Here is a 21,636-nt window from a genome sequence, read left to right on the forward strand (position 1 = left end):
TAGTATAAATAATATTTTATTATATACTTTGTTGTTAATTAATTGTGGTATAAGTGTCTGCTTCCCTGCTGGTGAAGGTTTAAAACCCTGCACTTTTATATTTCACACCTGCATTGCATTTATGTGACTCTTGTGTTTAAGTAACATTCATGAATTATTTTGACTTTATTTTAACTGCGCGTGAACAAAGCGAAGAAAACCTCTGGAGCTGTCGTTCCCTCTCCGTCCATTGGAGGCAGTGAGGAGCCATGGCTGCTTTAAATCAGCCGAGATGCCACGAAGAGAAGAGTGAGAAGCGGCGCCATGGCGGAAACAGAGCAACAAAAAGGTGATAAAATATAAATTGTGTTAAACTTAATGTTTCTATAAACACTAGTGATGTTAGCTTCTACACAGACTGAGTATAAACACTAGTGATGTTAGCTTCTACACAGACTGAATATAAACACTAGTGATGTTAGCTTCTACACAGACTGAGTATAAACACTAGTGATGTTAGCTTCTACACAGACTGAATATAAACACTAATGTTAGCTTCTACACAGACTGAGTATAAACTTAGTGATGTTAGCTAAATATATTTGCTTTACACAACTGAATATAAACCAGTGATGTTAGCTTCACAGACTGAATATACTAGGTGTTACACACTTAAACACTAGGATGTTAAGATTTCTAACAGACTGAGTATAAACACAGTGATGTTAGCTTCTACACAGACTGAATATAAACTCTAGATGTTAGCTTCTCACAAACTGAGTATAAACACTAGTGATGTTAGCTACATACATATTACCTTATAATAGTGCTGTTAACAACAAACACAATGATGTTTTCACAGTGATAATTATGTAGAAGATGATATAAACACTATGTGTGCTACACAGACTAAAAATTTACAGACTGATATAAACACTAGTGATGTTGACACACTAATAAAATCGTCAGATAACACTAGGATGTTACTTCTACACAGACTGAGTATAAACCTAGTGATGTTAGCTTCTACACAGACTGAATATAAACACTAGTGATGTTAGCTTCTACACAGACTGAATATAACACTAAGCTAAACACTAGTGATGTTAGTTACACAGACTGAATATAAACTCTAGTGATGTTAGCTTCTACACAGACTGAATATAAACTCTAGTGATGTTAGCTTCTACACAGACTGAATATAAACTCTAGTGATGTTAGCTTCTACACAGACTGAATATAAACACTAGTGATGTTAGCTTCTACACAGACTGAATATAAACACTAGTGATGTTAGCTTCTACACAGACTGAATATAAACACTAGTGATGTTAGCTTCTACACAGACTGAATATAAACACTAGTGATGTTAGCTTCTACACAGACTGAATATAAACTCTAGTGATGTTAGCTTCTACACAGACTGAATATAAACACTAGTGATGTTAGCTTCTACACAGACTGAATATAAACTCTAGTGATGTTAGCTTCTACACAAACTGAGTATAAACACTAGTGATGTTAGCTTCACACAAACTGATATAAACACTAGTAATGTTAGCTTCACACAGACTGAGTATAAACCTAGTGCTGTTAGCTTCTACACAGACTGAGTATAAACACTAGTGATGTTAGCTTCTACACAGACTGAGTATAAACTCTAGTGATGTTAGCTTCTACACAGACTGAGTATAAACACTAGTGATGTTAGCTTCTACACAGACTGAGTATAAACACGAATGATGTTAGCTTCTACACAGACTGAATATAAACACTAGTGATGTTAGCTTCTACACAGACTGAATATAAACACTAATGTTAGCTTCTACACAGACTGAGTATAAACATTGATGTAGCTCACAGACTGATAACTCTATAAGATTTTACACAGACTGAATATAAACTCTAGTGATGTTAGCTTCTACACAGACTGAGTATAAACACTATGATGTTAGCTTCTACACAGACTGAGTATAAACACTAGTGATGTTAGCTTCTACACAGACTGAATATAAACTCTAGTGATGTTAGCTTCTACACATACTGAATATAAACACTAGTGATGTTAGCTTCTACACAGACTGAATATAAACACTAATGTTAGCTTCTACACAGACTGAATATAAACACTAGTGATGTTAGCTTCTACACAGACTGAGTATAAACTCTAGTGATGTTAGCTTCTACACAGACTGAATATAAACTCTAGTGATGTTAGCTTCTACACAGACTGAATAAACACTTGATTTAGCTTCTACACAGACTGAATATAAACACTAGTGATGTTAGCTTCTACACAGACTGAATATAAACACTAGTGATGTTAGCTTCTACACAGACTGAGTATAAACACTAGTGATGTTAGCTTCTACACAGACTGAATATAAACACTAGTGATGTTAGCTTCTACACAGACTGAGTATAAACTCTAGTGATGTTAGCTTCTACACAGACTGAATATAAACACTAGTGATGTTAGCTTCTACACAGACTGAGTATAAACACTAATGATGTTAGCTTCTACACAGACTGAATATAAACACTAGTGATGTTAGCTTCTACACAGACTGAATATAAACACTTGTGATGTTAGCTTCTACACAGACTGAGTATAAACACTGTGATGTTAGCTTCTACACAGACTGAATATAAACACTAGTGATGTTAGCTTCACAGACTGAGTATAAACACTAATGATGTTAGCTTCTACAAGACTGAATATAAACACTAGTGATGTTAGCTCTACACAGACTGAATATAAACTCTAGTGATGTTAGCTTCTACACAGACTGAGTATAAACACTAGTGATGTTAGCTTCTACACAGACTGAATATAAACACTAGTGATGTTAGCTTCTACACAGACTGAGTATAAACTCTAGTGATGTATATCACTGTGATGTTAGCTTACACATACTGAGTATAAACACTAGTGATGTTAGCTTCTACACAGACTGAGTATAAACACTAGTGATGTTAGCTTCTACACAGACTGAGTATAAACACTAGTGATGTTAGCTTCTACACAGACTGAATATAAACACTAGTGATGTTAGCTTCTACACAGACTGAATATAAACTCTAGTGATGTTAGCTTCTACACAGACTGAATATAAACTCTAGTGATGTTAGCTTCTACACAGACTGAGTATAAACACTAGTGATGTTAGCTTCTACACAGACTGAATATAAACTCTAGTGATGTTAGCTTCTACACAGACTGAATATAAACACTAGTGATGTTAGCTTACACAGACTGAATATAAACATGATGTTCTACACAGAAATATAAACTCTAGTGATGTTAGCTTCTACACAGACTGAGTATAAACTCTATGATGTTAGCTTCTACACAGACTGAATATAAACACTAGTGATGTTAGCTTCTACACAGACTGAGTATAAACACTAGTGATGTTAGCTTCTACACAGACTGAATATAAACACTAGTGATGTTAGCTTCTACACAGACTGAGTATAAACACTAGTGATGTTAGCTTCTACACAGACTGAATATAAACACTAATGTTAGCTTCTACACAGACTGAATATAACATATGTTCTTTATAAACACTAGTGATGTTAGCTTCTACACAGACTGAATATAAACTCTAGTGATGTTAGCTTCTACACAGACTGAATATAAACACTAGTGATGTTAGCTTCTACACAGACTGATATAAACACTAGTGATGTTAGCTTACACAGACTGAATATAAACTCTAGTGATGTTAGCATGAATATAAACTCTAGTATGTTAGCTTCTACACAGACTGAGTATAAACACTAGTGATGTTAGCTTCTACACAGACTGAGTATAAACACTAGTGATGTTAGCTTCTACACAGACTGAGTATAAACACTAGTGATGTTAGCTTCTACACAGACTGAATATAAACACTAATGTTAGCTTCTACACAGACTGAGTATAAACACTAGTGATGTTAGCTTCTACACAGACTGAATATAAACACTAGTGATGTTAGCTTCTACACAGACTGAATATAAACACTAGTGATGTTAGCTTCTACACAGACTGAATATAAACACTAGTGATGTTAGTACACAGACTGAATAAACTATGATGTTAGCTTCTACACAGACTGAATATAAACACTAGTGATGTTAGCTTCTACACAGACTGAATATAAACACTAGTGATGATGTTAGCTTCTACACAGACTGAATATAAACACTAGTGATGTTAGCTTCTACACAGACTGAGTATAAACACTAGTGATGTTAGCTTCTACACAGACTGAATATAACTCTAGTGATGTTAGCTTCTACACAGACTGAATATAAACACTAGTGATGTTAGCTTCTACACAGACTGAGTATAAACACTAGTGATGTTAGCTTCTACACAGACTGAGTATAAACACTAGTGATGTTAGCTTCTACACAGACTGAATATAAACACTAGTGATGTTAGCTCCACACACTGAGTATAAACACTAATGTTAGCTTCTACACAGACTGAATATAAACACTAGTGATGTTAGCTTCTACACAGACTGAATATAAACACTGTGATGTTAGCTTCTACACAGACTGAGTATAAACACCTAGTGATGTTAGCTTCTACACAGACTGAATATAAACACTAGTGATGTTAGCTTCTACACAGACTGAGTATAAACACTAGTGATGTTAGCTTCTACACAGACTGAATATAAACTCTAGTGATGTTAGCTTCTACACAGACTGAGTATAAACACTAGTGATGTTGCTTCTACACAGACTGAGTATAAACAGTGATGTTAGTTTACACAGACTGAGTATAAACACTAATGTCACAGACTGAGATAAACACTAGTGATGTTAGCTTCTACACATACTGAGTATAAACACTAATGTTAGCTTCTACACATACTGAGTATAAACACTAATGTTAGCTTCTACACAGACTGAATATAAACACTAGTGATGTTAGCTTCTACACAGACTGAGTATAAACTCTAGTGATGTTAGCTTCTACACAGACTGAGTATAAACACTAGTGATGTTAGCTTCTACACAGACTGAGTATAAACACTAGTGATGTTAGCTTCTACACAGACTGAGTATAAACACTAGTGATGTTCTACAGACTGAGTATAAACTCTAGTGATGTTAGCTTCTACACAGACTGAGTATAAACACTAGTGATGTTAGCTTCTACACAGACTGAGTATAAACACTAGTGATGTTAGCTTCTACACAGACTGAGTATAAACACTAGTGATGTTAGCTTCTACACAGACTGAGTATAAACACTAGTGATGTTAGCTTCTACACAGACTGAATATAAACACTAGTGACTCTTCACAGACTGAATATAAACTCTAGTGATGTTAGCTTCTACACAGACTGAATATAAACACTAGTGATGTTAGCTTCTACACAGACTGAGTATAAACACTAGTGATGTTAGCTTCTACACAGACTGAATATAAACTCTAGTGATGTTAGCTTCTACACAGACTGAATATAAACACTAGTGATGTTAGCTTCTACACAGACTGAATATAAACTCTAGTGATGTTAGCTTCTACACAGACTGAATATAAACTCTAGTGATGTTAGCTTCTACACAGACTGAGTATAAACACTAGTGATGTTAGCTTCTACACAGACTGAATATAAACACTAGTGATGTTAGCTTCTACACAGACTGAGTATAAACACTAGTGATGTTAGCTTCTACACAGACTGAATATAAACACTAGTGATGTTAGCTTCTACACAGACTGAATATAAACACTAGTGATGTTAGCTTCTACACAGACTGAATATAAACACTAGTGATGTTAGCTTCTACACAGACTGAGTATAAACACTAGTGATGTTAGCTTCTACACAGACTGAATATAAACACTAGTGATGTTAGCTTCTACACAGACTGAATATAAACACTAGTGATGTTAGCTTCTACACAGACTGAGTATAAACTAGTGATGTTAGCTTCTACACAGACTGAGTATAAACACTAGTGATGTTAGCTTCTACACAGACTGAATATAAACACTAGTGATGTTAGCTTCTACACAGACTGAATATAAACACTAGTGATGTTAGCTTCTACACAGACTGAATATAAACACTAGTGATGTTAGCTTCTACACAGACTGAATATAAACACTAGTGATGTTAGCTTCTACACAGACTGAATATAAACACTAGTGATGTTAGCTTTACACAGACTGAATATAAACACTAGTGATGTTAGCTTCACACAGACTGAATATAAACACTAGTGATGTTAGCTTCTACACAGACTGAGTATAAACACTTGTGATGTTAGCTTACACAGACTGAATATAAACTCTAGTGATGTTAGCTTCTACACAGACTGAGTATAAACACTAGTGATGTTAGCTTCTACACATACTGAGTATAAACACTAGTGATGTTAGCTTCTACACAGACTGAGTATAAACACTAGTGATGTTAGCTTCTACACAGACTGAATATAAACACTTGTGATGTTAGCTTCTACACAGACTGAATATAAACTCTAGTGATGTTAGCTTCTACACAGACTGAATATAAACTCTAGTGATGTTAGCTTCTACACAGACTGAATATAAACTCTAGTGATGTTAGCTTCTACACAGACTGAGTATAAACACTAGTGATGTTAGCTTCTACACAGACTGAATATAAACTCTAGTGATGTTAGCTTCTACACAGACTGAGTATAAACACTAATGATGTTAGCTTCTACACAGACTGAGTATAAACACTAGTGATGTTAGCTTCTACACAGACTGAGTATAAACACTAGTGATGTTAGCTTCTACACAGACTGAGTATAAACACTAATGATGTTAGCTTCCACAGACTGAGTATAAACACTAGTGATGTTAGCTCTACACAGACTGAATATAAACACTAGTGATGTTAGCTTCTACACAGACTGAATATAAACACTAGTGATGTTAGCTTCTACACAGACTGAGTATAAACACTAGTGATGTTAGCTTCTACACAGACTGAGTATAAACACTAGTGATGTTAGCTTCTACACAGACTGAATATAAACACTAGTGATGTTAGCTTCTACACAGACTGAGTATAAACACTAGTGATGTTAGCTTCTACACAGACTGAATATAAACACTAGTGATGTTAGCTTCTACACAGACTGAATATAAACACTAGTGATGTTAGCTTCTACACAGACTGAGTATAAACTCTAGTGATGTTAGCTTCTACACAGACTGAGTATAAACACTAGTGATGTTAGCTTCTACACAGACTGAGTATAAACACTAGTGATGTTAGCTTCTACACAGACTGAGTATAAACACTAGTGATGTTAGCTTCTACACAGACTGAATATAAACACTAGTGATGTTAGCTTCTACACAGACTGAATATAAACACTAGTGATGTTAGCTTCTACACAGACTGAATATAAACACTAGTGATGTTAGCTTCTACACAGACTGAATATAAACACTAGTGATGTTAGCTTCTACACAGACTGAATATAAACTCTAGTGATGTTAGCTTCTACACAGACTGAATATAAACACTAGTGATGTTAGCTTCTACACAGACTGAGTATAAACACTAGTGATGTTAGCTTCTACACAGACTGAGTATAAACACTAGTGATGTTAGCTTCTACACAGACTGAGTATAAACACTAGTGATGTTAGCTTCTACACAGACTGAGTATAAACACTAGTGATGTTAGCTTCTACACAGACTGAATATAAACACTAGTGATGTTAGCTTCTACACAGACTGAGTATAAACACTAGTGATGTTAGCTTCTACACAGACTGAATATAAACACTAGTGATGTTAGCTTCTACACATACTGAGTATAAACACTAGTGATGTTAGCTTCTACACAGACTGAATATAAACACTAATGTTAGCTTCTACACAGACTGAATATAAACACTAGTGATGTTAGCTTCTACACAGACTGAGTATAAACACTAGTGATGTTAGCTTCTACACAGACTGAATATAAACACTAGTGATGTTAGCTTCTACACAGACTGAGTATAAACACTAGTGATGTTAGCTTCTACACAGACTGAGTATAAACACTAGTGATGTTAGCTTCTACACAGACTGAGTATAAACACTAGTGATGTTAGCTTCTACACAGACTGAGTATAAACACTGTGATGTTAGCTTCTACACAGACTGAATATAAACTCTATGATGTTAGCTTCTACACAGACTGAATATAAACACTAGTGATGTTAGCTTCTACACAGACTGAATATAAACACTAGTGATGTTAGCTTCTACACAGACTGAATATAAACTCTAGTGATGTTAGCTTCTACACAGACTGAATATAAACACTAGTGATGTTAGCTTCTACACAGACTGAATATAAACACTAATGTTGTTAACCCTCAATACCGAGTTAAGAAATTCTGAAATCTCACACTTAGCAACCACCAAACTACAGCTGCTCTCTGAACAGTGTTTTTAAATTATTTTTTAGGATCCATAGCTGAGGATGAAGCACCTGAAGTCGCCTTTATGGTGCCCAAGAAAGAAATCAGCGTGGTGCCTGACATGAGTAAATGGAAACGATCACAAGTAGGTTGTGTGGCTGTGATGTGCACGTTTCCCAGTCCCAGAGGTTTTTATCTTGTGTGCCTTTTTGTGTAAAAGTGCGGAGAACTGTTGGTACAACTCAACATGTTTGCCCGCACATTTTCTATGTGAAGAGATGATGTTCGAACACTTTTTAGTGACAACTATACCCAATTTCACGTAGCACACTTGAGGTTCAGCTATACAAACGCCAAACTGAAAAAGCTTCAGGTGGCAGATAATGATGCATTCAGTATTTTGCTCAAGTTTCCAAGATGGACAAGTGCAAACCACATGTTTGTGACCGACAATGTTTCCGCCTTTCATCCTGTGCTGAGGAATTTTAAGTTTCAAATAACTGACAAAAATGTGATCATAAGGTCTTTAACTGAGAGAAGACCACACTCGAATAAATGTCCATGTGTGATAATTGTATTTCTATGTTTTTTTGTTTTGTATTTTGTCATTTTGTATATACTTATTTTTCATATAGACATTTACCATTGACTCTGCAATAGAGTTAAACTAAACTAAGACAAACCTGTAGTTTGCTTCCTGTGACTGTAAAAGAGATTAGTAAATTTGGTTTGTTTTTTAAATCTTGGAAATGTATTTTGTATATTGAGTGTTTAAGTTGTTGAAATTAGTGTTTGGTCTTTTTTCTGTTGTAGCCCTTCAGAATGGGTCATAGTTTATTGCACTGAGCATCAGGCTGATTATTTGACTTAATACTCTTCTGTTAATTTACTTTATTATTCACCACTTATGACAAACTCTGTTTTTTCCAGGCATATGCTGATTATATGGGATTCGTTTTGTCATTGAATGAAGGTGTGAAAGGAAAGAAGCTCACATCTGAATATACAGTGTCTGAGGTTAGTATGGTCTTATCAGAGGTATTAAAAGGCTTGATTCCTGGTGTTTTGGTCTTTTTCATTCACAGAATTGTTATTGTCTGGGTCTTAAGGATTCCCATTCACATGAATCTGTCTTTAAAGCAACTTTTTACCTTAACCCAGCAGCTTGATGAAACTGAGTCTGATGTGTGAGTGTGAACATGAGAAAGTTTCCTCCTTCACTCCCCGAGCTCCAGTTGAAGAGTGAAGCTGAACTGAGATCAGTTAAAAAGACTCAAGTTATTGTAAGACTCAGAGACCAACAGAGTCAATCACTACGTGTGGCTGCAGGGGGCGCTGTTGATCAGTAGAAGTTACACAAGTGTGTCTTTAAAACATACATTTCCAAATGTACATTTAAAAAAGTCAGGGACATCAAGCCAAATTGTAAACATTGGAGACTGTGTTATCACCCTGAAATGAATATGCTGCTTCTTTGCTTTCTCTGTATTTCTCTTGTTCATTAAATCGATCATGTGGTGCTGCTGCTCATTTAGTATAAAAGGAATCGACAGTGTTGCTACATCCCTGATCTCTTGTGTTGACCGGTGGAGAAGATATTAGATCTTTTGGAGACTCTGGACCGATGGATCAACGAGACCCCTCCTGTTGATCAGCCGTCCCGCTTTGGCAATAAGGCCTACAGAACCTGGTACAGCAAACTAGACCAGGTTAGTACACACACACTCACACACATTCATGCATGCAACCACATGCTCGTATGTAGAACGTGATGTGTTTGTGTGTGTGTGAGTAGGAAGCAGAGGCCTTGGTGTCAGCATTGATCCCTGCTGACAAATGTGCAGCAGCTCCAGAGATAGCCGTGTATCTGAAAGAGTCTGTGGGGAACCCCACCAGGATAGACTATGGAACAGGTAACAGTGCTGTGTGTCCACCTTCTTTACAATAGTTCTACACAAAACACTCACTTTATAGTCTTCTGTTTATTATGGTTGGTAGTTTAGTGCAGTGGCTCTCAACCAAACAGGTTGTGAGATGAGTGATGAGGCGGTAAGAGAGAAACAATTAAGTTCTCCTACATACATTTTTCTGATGTATAATATTTTGTGAGAAATTGTATAATTTGACCTCTTAATCTTAAATTTAATGAAACCACCTGAGAGTTTACAAATTAACAATATATCTTTAAAAATGTATTGAAATTTAAATTCCTAGCATTGGTGTTTTTTAACCCTTTAAACCCAACAACAGAAATGTTCCTCCAGTTTCTACTTTAGTATTTTTCTAATTGTGATTAATTTTTAAAGATCCTCAAGTACTTCATGTCTCTAAAATCTTTACTACTTCAGCAGAAAAGGTTCTGTAAGTCACTTAACAATAATAAATGATGAAATAACTAGAATTGTCTTTTAAACAATACAAAACTCTAATTTAATAAAATTTAGCTAAACACAAAATCATATTGTCCCGAAATATTTCTAAATACAGAAACGTAAATTAAATATTTAATAACTCTCCATGACTATAAACAGTTTTTACTTTTTGAGATAAGAAGATTTTTCTTCGCTCCTCTCCTGACGCTCTCTGGTGTCACCTCACGTTCCCGATACATTTTTACAACAGGTAACGAAACGTAATTGCATCATCACGAGCGCAGAACCTGAGGTAGAAGACAGAGGCGTCGACATTCTGCTGCAAAAACAGTGAATGTTCATGAAAACATGTCAGTTTTTAGAGGGTTAATGTGATTTTATTCGACAAAGTATCTAAAAGGTAAAACTGTGAAATAAACGTAGTGGAGTTAAAAGTGCGGCATGGAAAAGAGCACGTAAATAAAGATGTATAAAATAGAAATATTCAAAATTCTACTCAAGTACAGTATGTGTTTAAATTTATTACTGTCCGTCTCACACTCTCTAACCCTTAACGTTAAAATCCACACCGAACTTTGACACCCCCCCCCAATACACCGACAACACAGGAGACTTTGTGTTTACATGTGTGGAGCAAAAGAAAAACTCCAGCTGGACGTTTTATTAGGAGCATATCTGCTCTGTCAGCTGATCAAGGGCAGACAATTGAAAACTGCTGAAACCGACTGTGTGAATGGATCAGTTCAACAAAATTACAAGAACCAACACATTTGTTCTAGAGCCCGACTGAATTAACTGTTGGTCCATAAAAATCTGCCAATATGAGCCTTTCACATACAAAGCTGTGTTTTGTTTATCGAAAACTTTTACTCAACTGTATAAACAATGCAGTTCTATCTATTTGGTTGTATTTGTTTTTAGTTTAACGCCTTTATTTATATTCCACTTGATTCAGATCTTTTACAAATGCAGCAGACATTTAGTCCAACAGTGAAACAAAAATCTAAATGAAGAAATTGCTTCAAAACACGGATTGTGAAAGCTTTTTCGTGTTGTAATAAATTTAAAGGAATCAAACTTAATCCTCACACAGATGATGCTGATGTTTCAAGATCTTTTCTGTTTCTGTTTGTGTCGTCTCAGGTCATGAAGCTGCTTTTGCTGCGTTCCTCTGCTGCCTCTGTAAGGTCGGAGCTCTCGGAGCGGATGATCAGCTCGCTATTGTTTTTAGAGTTTTTAACAGGTGAGCTGCTGCTGATTTAGTCGTCTTCAGTTGTACAACACAGCTTTCAGACATAAACTGATGTCTGTTCCTCACATGTTCCTGACGTGTTCCTGACGTGTTCCTGACATGTTCCTGACGTGTTCCTGACGTGTTCCTGACATGTTCTGCAGGTTCTGTGTATGAGAACAAATATCTGAGTCAGTGTCTCTGGACATGTTCTGGATCTTCTGCAGCCTCCTAGTAAAATGTGTGTAACACGCCAGAGTGAGTCCATGTGAGGAGACAGCAGGACAATGTGTGGAAGCTTCCCAGTGAGCGAGTGGGCGTGTTGATGAGGTTTCTAACACGTGACGGACGTGAAACTGGAAGAACACAAACATCTCAGGATGAAGAAGAGGAGCATATGCATGAAGACGAAGACGTCAACTTGGAAACACGAGGAGATTCCAGATCTTTTGGTGCTGAGGGCCGACTGGAAACAACAACACTGATCTTTCCACAGCAGAGTTTATACGTCATGTCCGGCCTCCTGCTGCTCTACAGGCTCCGCCCCTCGCCTGGATGTTCCCACATGTTCCTGTTTGAACGAGTCGGACCCAACAACCTGCTGCTGCTTTACGTAGTGAAACGTGTGTGTGTGTTTTCTCAGGTATCTGTCAGTGATGAGGAAGCTGCAGAGGACGTACAGAATGGAGCCAGCTGGAAGCCAAGGTGTGTGGGGACTGGATGACTTCCAGTTTCTGCCCTTCATATGGGGCAGCGCCCAGTTCATTGGTAAGTAAATATAAGAGCTGTAAGGATGACTGTATCTGAAGGGACGTATGTAGAGGAACTCAGGACAGGATGTTGGTGTTAAAACTTCCAGAACTGGGAAAGAAAAAGATAAATTTAAATGAATACAATAGTTTTCACTGGCAGAGAAAAACCACACGTATGCTTGGTCAAGATGGTTTTCTCAGAGAGGAGGTACCCCTGCTCTTCGTTTTCCTCTTGGAAATAGAAATACACATGTCAGTATAGGTGATTTACATCTGAATGTCACGCATCTTAATATGAGCATGTGTTGTCAATTGTTCAAAAACACTGCAGAAGAATTTTATAGAAATGAGCTGATTTAATAGTTTTTATTTCCGTCGGATGACAGAACAACTGGTTTGAAAGCCGAGCTTTAATGAATAAGAACTAACTGTGAGCTGTTCTATACTGATGTCAAAAGAATAAACTGCTGTAGAACTGAACATCCTGTGCTGTGGTCGAAGGTTTGAGACATAAACATACAAACCTCTGCTTCTCATATAATGACAAGGTGACAGTGGCACCTGGTGGTGAACATGTGCGCTTACTTCCATGCAGATCACCCGACAGTGGAGCCCCGTCACTTCATCGACGAGAGGGTGGTGAACGAGCATCAGCAAGAATATATGTTTCTGGACTGTATCAAGTTCATTAACGAGGTGAGACATTGAAACACACGACACATGTTAGATTTATATAACACGTTATATATCTTAGTGTTTGTACAAACATTCGCTAGAATCTGCTCCATGTGAACTGTCCTTACTCTCATACGCTAACTTCAGTACAAACGTAATACAGTAATCCCTAGAATACTTGAGAGGTCGGTTTGGTGAAAACACAACCGGTCATTTTATCACCGTGAAGCAGAGACGACACAAGTTAGAGAGCAAGTCACGGAAAAGTCTTGCAGCTGTCACTCAGTGCACGTTCATGTGTTTTGTGGGCGGAGCTTTGAAGAGAGGGTTGATGGGAATGGTGAAATGTATCGGTCACATTTTGCAGCTGCAGCTGCTCCAGGACCAACATGAGCTTTAAAGCAGCACTATGTAACAGTTACTGAGCAACAGCGCCCCCTGCTGCCACATGTGGTGATTAACTCTGTCTCTGTGTCTGATGAAGTGTTTTCATGTAAAATCAAAGTGAATCAATGTGTTGACTGAGTCGTCCCACTGGATATTACCCATGATCCTCTGCTTCTTGAACCTGAAGAGCTGCTGCTGTAACAAATCCACCAAACTCTGTTCAGAATTCTTCATATTTAACAGTTTCCTGCTGAATCTTGGAGATAAACTCTGGTTGTTAATAAGTTCAGAGTGTTTTTAACTGATCTCAGTTCAGCTTCACTCTTCAGCTGCAGCTGGTTGTGACAGTTGAAGCTGACTCTCAGTCAGTTCTTCTCACAGGAGATGGAACCCACTCAGCAGAGTCACAGAGAACAGACGCTCAGGGAGAGAAGGAGGAAACTTTCTCATGTTCACACTCACACATCAGACTCACTTTAACCAAGCTGCTGCTTTCAGGTAGAAAAGTTTCATAGTGTGGATTTAAAAATTGTTTTAAAATATTTTCTCAGGATCTTAGATTTTAAATAATTCACCCGAGGTGTGTTTGTAATAATTACATTTTTAAATATTCTGTTGGACGTGGATCACAGCTGAATGTGGTTTCGTTCAGGAAAAGGAAGACGAGGGGGGAAAGGTGGATTCTGTTGGTCAGGAGCCAGAGCAGGAACCCTGCGCTTTGTTTTTGGAGGAAAAGGAGGGGAGGGAAGTGGGGAGGGCGTTGGTGGAGCAGCTACATCCCTTTCCTTCTTCCCCCAGACACCACACCCCCTTCTCTCCTCCTCCTCCTCCTCCTCCTCCTCCTCCTCATGCTGCTGCTGCTTGACCTCTCTCCTCCTCAGGGTTGTGGAAGGATGCTGCTGTCGTCCTCGTCCATCCATTCTTTGTGTTTTTATGTTTTGTGACATAATTATACTTTGACTTGTATCTTTGGTGTAAGCGTTTTAGAGCTGAAACTGTTTTTCATTCATCTGCAAATATATTGATAATCATTTGGGTCATTTCTCTCAGAAACATATCAAATGTTCTGTGGTGCTTCTCCAGGGGGAGGATTTATTACTTTTGTCTGTGTTGTATTATTCTCTTTGAAAACCCTTCCAGTTTTTTACTGCTGGTCAACAATATGTATTTTTGGAAAATAATAATAACCTGAAAATAATGGACAGGTTAATCAGCCTTTTAGTGTCTGGCTCTCTCTCGCTCTTATGTTTTTATTTTTGTCTGAATGAAATCTAAGTTGGTACGATGGCCCTGCAGCCAATAGGAGTCAGGAGATTTGATTCACAAACACCTTCCACGTACGATGACGCTTTCACCGTACAGAGAGAAGTCGTCTCACTGAACTGCACATTGTCCAAGTCTACCCGTTAATTCATGTGCCGCAAAAAACGTCCTTGTCCTTTATTTTGAAATAAACAGTTTGGTTGAGTGCTGATGCAGTCATGAGGTAGACATGCAGGGAAGCATCCCAGCATGCACTGGGGGATATGCTCGTGGACACATTGACTGCATTTAAAAATGAGCGTAGACTCCAGAAAGTGAAGCCAGTGCAGAGTTGCCTGAAACCTGTGTTCTGTGTAGTGACCAGCAGGGGGCGACTCCACTGTTAGTTTCTATAGAAAGTGACTCTACTTCTCACTTTATAACGTCAGTAAACATTAAGGAGTTTACGCTGAACAAAAAGTCGAACTGAGCAGCTCACAAATGACTTCACATGACGTCATTGTGGGTCGATCGTTGTGTGGACACAAGTCAAACGTGTCATTGTGCATTTTGTGACACTTTGTTTTCCAATTAAATCATCATAATAATATTCATTGTTATGGAAGAATGTGGTTGAGTTAGTCAGAATTTATTAATTTAGATTTATTAATCATTTTAAAGGACGTAATCTGTGGATGTGTTGAACTGGATGATGACAACTATTATGATGCTACTGCGATACAACTACTACTATTGTGGGACAAAGCTAATACGATACGACAGCTTCTTCTGTCAGCGCAGATTTACTTTGTCCAATCGAATGGATCCTCAGTGATTGGAGGAAATCATGAGGGTGTTTTTGCTGTTTTAAAATCCTGCTGTGACCAACATTTCATATTAAAGGTTTCAGTCTTCCTCAGGTCAAACTCTTTGTTTTAGCTGCAGTTACTTCAGTCTGGACTTGTGTTTGTTTACCGTCGCTCGGACGGACCTGAAAACATGTACACCCGAGTATTTTCCTGCCACACATACATGGATACTTAGGCTTGAGTTCTTTTTTAAATTCACACACAAAGCTCCAGTGTGCGTGCGTGTGTGTGTGTAGTCCTAAACATGAGTCACTTCCTTCACCACATGCTGCTGTGAATCACTCCTTCCTCCAGGGAGTACGGTCTGTCTCCACCCCCTTTCCTCCCTCCGCCATGCCCTTCCCCATGTGTTCTCATGTGAGGCCCTGGAAAGCAGTGAGTGTGTGTGTGTGCGTGTGTGTGTGTGTGTGTGTGTGTGTGTGTGTGTGTGTGTGTGTGTGTGTGTGTGTGTGTGTGTGTGTGTGTGTGTGTGTGTGTGTGTGTGTGTGTGTGTGTGTGTGTGTGTGTGTGGGGATTTGACGGGTTGGAAGGGGGCTGGGGAGTGTGGTGAATGGGGGATGGAAAAAGGAGAGGGTTGTTAGATTGATGCCCGGGGTCTGGGTTTGAGTTCCTCTGCCTCTTGGGAGAAAATGGTGGGAAAACGTTCATCGTCCTGCTTCATTCATACATTTATAAATTCACACTTTTGTTTTTGTGTCTCACTTTTAACACTGAATATCTAGATATTGGTTTTCTATGTAACACACTCTCTTCTTTATTACTGTTCTTAATGTGATCACAGATCCACCATCAGTCTTTTGTTCTGAACGATCTGGATTATATTCAAATCAATGTTAGAAGAATGAAATGTCATAATCGGACAGATAATGAGTCAATGAGCTGAACATTTTTTGTAAAACTTCATAAAAATAAAAGGAACTGAAGATAATTGCCTGAGTTTGTCTCGATTAGTGACCACTTTCACATCCGTAGTCATGTGACCAGTTACCCTCGAGTCTGGTCCAGTCCGCTGTGAAGATGTGTCTGAGTTAGAATCCATCCGAACTGACTAAACTCAATCAATGAAGAAACTAAATTATTTAAAGCCTCTTTTCATTCTCTCGAAATCTACAATCCATTGAGGACATAAAACTTAAGGGTGCTTTCTGTAAGCTTTTGCTTTATTTGAATAGTCAGTAAAATCAGAGCCGATAACAATCCTACGATATGTTCCTTTCTCAGAGAAATCTGTATTTTCATCTTTTAAGCGATGGTTTCAAGAGGAATTTAAGAGGTTTGAAAACTACCCATTTTAAAAACATATGAACTTCATGGTGCAGAAGAATTAACTAAAAAGACTAAGACTAATTTATAAATACCACTTTTTTCATTTCCCACCCTTCAACATAATCAAGCCTGTGAAATCCAGTGTCTGTTTGAGATCTTTGTCTTTAACTTCCAGCTCTGTCTTTGTTACAGTGTGGATTTAGTTCCTCCAGACTGGTCCTCTTGTCTTCATCGCTCTTTCTCTGCTTTGTAGATGAAGACGGGTCCGTTTGCTGAACACTCCAACCAGCTGTGGAACATCAGCGCTGTTCCTACCTGGTCCAAAGTCAACCAGGGTCTGATCCGAATGTACAAGGCTGAGGTACACCTTCATCATTCTCTTCATCAGTCCAATTCTTCATTTATGAATCAGTCTAATAAATAGTTTGTAGAAGAAGAGTACAAGTAGGTTTCAAAGCATCAATTTAACAAAATCAAAGACTACATGAAAGCTCATGTAGAAAATCAAAGGTCAAATACAAATATCTAAACAGTTTTCCTCTTATTTGCAGCTACACAGTAAACAACCGAGTACAATTTATGAATCGAGTTTTATTTCATCCATGATCTAAATGTCTTCTTTTCAACAGTGGTGCTTGGGTACGTATGTGTATACACTGAATATAAAGAGTATAAAGGATGTTGTATTAAGTCTCCACCTCAACATTTAGAGCTGTGGTACCAAGGTCCCGCCCACACACGCTCTCAACCAATCAGGAGTCAGTCTCAGCTGTCAATCATCACGTTTCAGCCTGTTTTTATATCATCAAATAACTGATTCAAACCAAACTGATCAGAAACTTGAACAGACATCAGTGAGAGAAGAACGACCTGAAATGACAGAAACATGTTTGACAAACATTTATTTAACATCTACTTAGATTTTTAGTTTGGTTCATGTCCCATCTGCTAACATGGAGGAGGTTTATGAGCTATACTGCAGTCAGCCACCAGGGGGCGATCCAGACAGTTAGCTTCCTCTTGATAACTGACATGTCGTCCATGTTCATTCACAGTCTGTGGTACAAATCCTTATGAATTGATACGGGTCTAGTTTCACCTTCAACCAGGAGAAGTGCTTTGTGAGTGAGCTGCTAATGTAACACTTTACCACCAGCGCCACCTTCAGGATACGCCCTCTAGAAACCATGAAGTGAGCATCTTAGGAACTTACCTGCTGTCTAATTAATGGATTCTCATTTAATTAACTCTTGAACTTTGTTTTTAGAGATTAGCAAATGATAGCGTGCTAATCTAAGATGGTGACAATGATTCTTATTTAACCTGCTCACAATGTGCACTTTAGCATCGTCAGTGTGTTAGCATTTAGCTCCGATCTAGGCTGTATTACTCTTGGATTTGTTTCGTGTGACTCAAAGAGCCCAGTCGACACGAGGTTTCCTCTCCTCGCTCTGAGCTCGGATATTAGAAACATGGTGGAGGAAGGAGAAACAGAACGTAGCTGTGTCAATTGGATTGCTTGTAATCCTTCAGCCTCATTGCAAAAACTGTTTTCTTGTTTACTTGACATTTAAAAAATCAGGTTAGTGCTGAACGCCAACTGTGACCAGTGTTAGAGCCAAACGCCCTTTCTGACGCCGCAGAGGAGAGCGAGGCAGGAAAGGGTTAAGCGAGGAGGGGTGGGGCTGGGGGGATGTCTACGCTCGTTCTTTCCCCGCCTGCATGCCCACATCCTGTGTTTTCCAGAGCAGCCTGCGAGTCTTCCCAAAGAACTGAGGGGCCAGGCTGTCTGCCCCCCCCCTCTCTGCCGTTCCCTTCATTAAATCCTCCCCTCTCTCCCTCCCTCCCTCCCTCCCTCCCTCTCTCCCTCTCCCGACCTTCCTCCGAGCCTGGAGCAACCATCAGCAGACTCACATTCCTCTCCCCCTTTCCCTGGCCCCACTCAGGGTTTCAGAGCTAGAAACAGCAGAATCCTCCGTTTTCTGTCCGAGTCGCTGTCCAGTCGTTTGAATGTGAAAGAGAAACAATGGTGTGATATATTCTACAGACTCGATGAGGACCAGACACCAAACTATCATCTCACGCTTCAACCGTCTTTACAGATCGGAGCTTTTCACCACAACTCGTGTTTCACCTCTTCTCAATGAGTTCAGTTCAGTGCACTGTAAAGAATTCTACTTGCACAGACATGAAACTTTCTTTAGAGAATTCATGCTCGTGAACATCGTGTCGTGAAAGACGAGCAAGTTTTTTTTTGTTCCTCTTTAACATTGTGAGATAAAACCCTTTTCAACTGTTTCACTGATTTCTCAGAATAATTCATCGATCATGATGAAATCAGACAGATCTGAGTGTTGTGATTTGCTGCAGATTAGATTCACGGGATTGTTGGACCTTGATGGAGGTTTGAGTTCTACTGAGTGATGAAGTGTCAGAGGAATCATCAGTTCATGATAGCAGGATCTAGAACTGTTGGTTCCTTCATTCGATTTGTTAGACAAATTATCACTTTTATATAGTGTGTGTGTGTGTGTGTGTGTCTATATATATATATATATATATATATATATATATATAAGCTGTTGGCGGACATGTTCGTGTTAAAGCACAAAGCCGTTCACTGATTTCTTAGTATGAAGAGTTGATGTGTGATCAATGTGTTGCTTTACAACCTAAATCTGTCCAGATGATCATGTCGCCACACACAGACGGTGAGACTCCGGCTCCACTGTTCCCCACCCCCACTCCAGACCCCCAAAAACTGGGTCCGTGTCAATCCGCACAAAGGGCCTCCTCTGGTCCACGGCCATTTTGAACGTGAACGCCGCTCCCTTTAGGTCCAGGTTAACTCTCTGGTACGAGGTGGTTCTTTCTTATGTTTAGATGTTTGCTCTGTTTCTCTGAAGATTCAAGATTTGAATAATCTTTTGAACTGGCCACAAAACGCTGAAATCTAAAGTGCTGTAAAGTTGGAGGGATAATTAATTCAAACACTTTTTTACTCTAACAGCTCAAGAAAGACAATCAGCGAAGTTCCGCCTCCTTTACACCAAAACTAGTTGAACGTGCTTCATTGTGATAAGAACTATTTAAAATGACAGAAACCATCTATTTAACATGTTCTTCTTCCCATCTGCTAACATGGAGGAGGTTTATGACTTTTACTGCAGCCAGCCACCAGGGGGCGATCCAGATGGTTTGGCTCACTTTCGGGAGCCCTCTTGTCGTCCATGTTTATTTACGCTGATGGTTTAGAGGAACTGATCCGAGGTCATCTTCTTTCTTTCTTTGTCTTTTTCTCTGTTCCAGTGTTTAGAGAAGTTCCCTGTGATCCAACACTTTAAGTTCGGAACCCTGCTCTCCATCCAGCCCGTGAACCCATGACTCTGACGGACGCCATGCACACGATGAAAAGACCAAAACCAACAACCAACATTGTCCCTCTTTTTTTCTCCTCGTGTGCAAATACAACAGTAGCAAGAATCCAGCACACGTCGTCCAACACGCAAACACGCGTGTGCTCGTGAAATCTTATTCTAAAGTGCAGGTGATGTTTTGTGTTTTCATTGATGCTTCACACTTGAATTTGCCTCAAAGTTTGGATCCTCATGATAAACACGTTCTTTCAGAGACGAAAAAGATCCGAATTATTTGTGAATAATTTCTTTTCTAGTTTCAGCAACATTCTTGGTTTAATTTTCAAACGCCAAATGCTTTAATTTCACATATTTTAATTCCCCCACTTTATTTTTATCAGTTCAGTCGTGGTAAACACTGTAAATTAAAACCCATACTTGACTAAATTCTTGTTTTGTGATGTGCAGCTTTTCCCCCTCAAACTTTGCCTCAGTTTAAAATGACTGTTAAACTCAGAATCTGTTCCCATTGGCCTCCTTTAAAAGCAGTTTGTGTCATTTCATTGATCTGCAAAACCTAATTTAATAAATTTCTGATTTCCTATCTTTTATTTCGTGAAGTTGTTTTCTCACTTTCTACCTCACACTAAATCCACCATCTTTAAAGGACATTTCCTCCTCTAAAGTAAGAATTAATCTCTTGTCTACATGACTCCAGATATTTTCCCTTTTAAAAATGTCTCCGTCAGACGACAACACAAAGACTCAAACAAGCATGTCGGGCCAGTAGGTGGCGATAAAGTCTGCGTCTCCGAAGAGTAAAAGGCCAGAGAAGATGTCGTGGTCTAAGTTATATAATGTCTGTGAGCGTCAGAAATGTGGAGCACTGATGCTAAATGTAGCTGCTAACTTGTAATCAGACCTGTGCTAACCACACAGAGAAGCGGGTTCTCGCCCTTCTGGATTCTGGTTCATGTTCAGGTGAAGTGTGAAGTGCACTGTGGCGTCATCGTTTCATAAAGTCCACGTTTTACATGAGCTTGTAATAATCGTGTTTGTAAAATATCTCTGTTTGGGTTCGGACGAGAAACGG

The 21,636-nt window shown here is 38.7% G+C and overlaps 1 protein-coding gene across 1 annotated transcript; it reads left to right on the top strand.

Annotated features, from left to right (window-relative positions):
• The first annotated feature begins 184 nt into the window (after window positions 1-184).
• Window positions 185-21,082, top strand: LOC118125581 (serine/threonine-protein phosphatase 2A activator). The gene is made up of 10 exons (XM_047344410.1): window positions 185-328; window positions 8,441-8,538; window positions 9,324-9,419; window positions 9,986-10,102; window positions 10,189-10,306; window positions 11,909-12,008; window positions 12,640-12,764; window positions 13,344-13,444; window positions 17,441-17,548; window positions 20,497-21,082. Exons 1-10 carry the CDS (start codon window positions 304-306, stop codon window positions 20,569-20,571), a joined length of 963 nt encoding a protein of 320 aa, XP_047200366.1. The 5' UTR covers window positions 185-303; the 3' UTR covers window positions 20,572-21,082.
• The last annotated feature ends 554 nt before the right edge of the window (window positions 21,083-21,636 follow it).

Source organism: Hippoglossus stenolepis, chromosome 18, assembly GCF_022539355.2.
Source record: "Hippoglossus stenolepis isolate QCI-W04-F060 chromosome 18, HSTE1.2, whole genome shotgun sequence".
NCBI lineage: Eukaryota > Metazoa > Chordata > Actinopteri > Pleuronectiformes > Pleuronectidae > Hippoglossus > Hippoglossus stenolepis.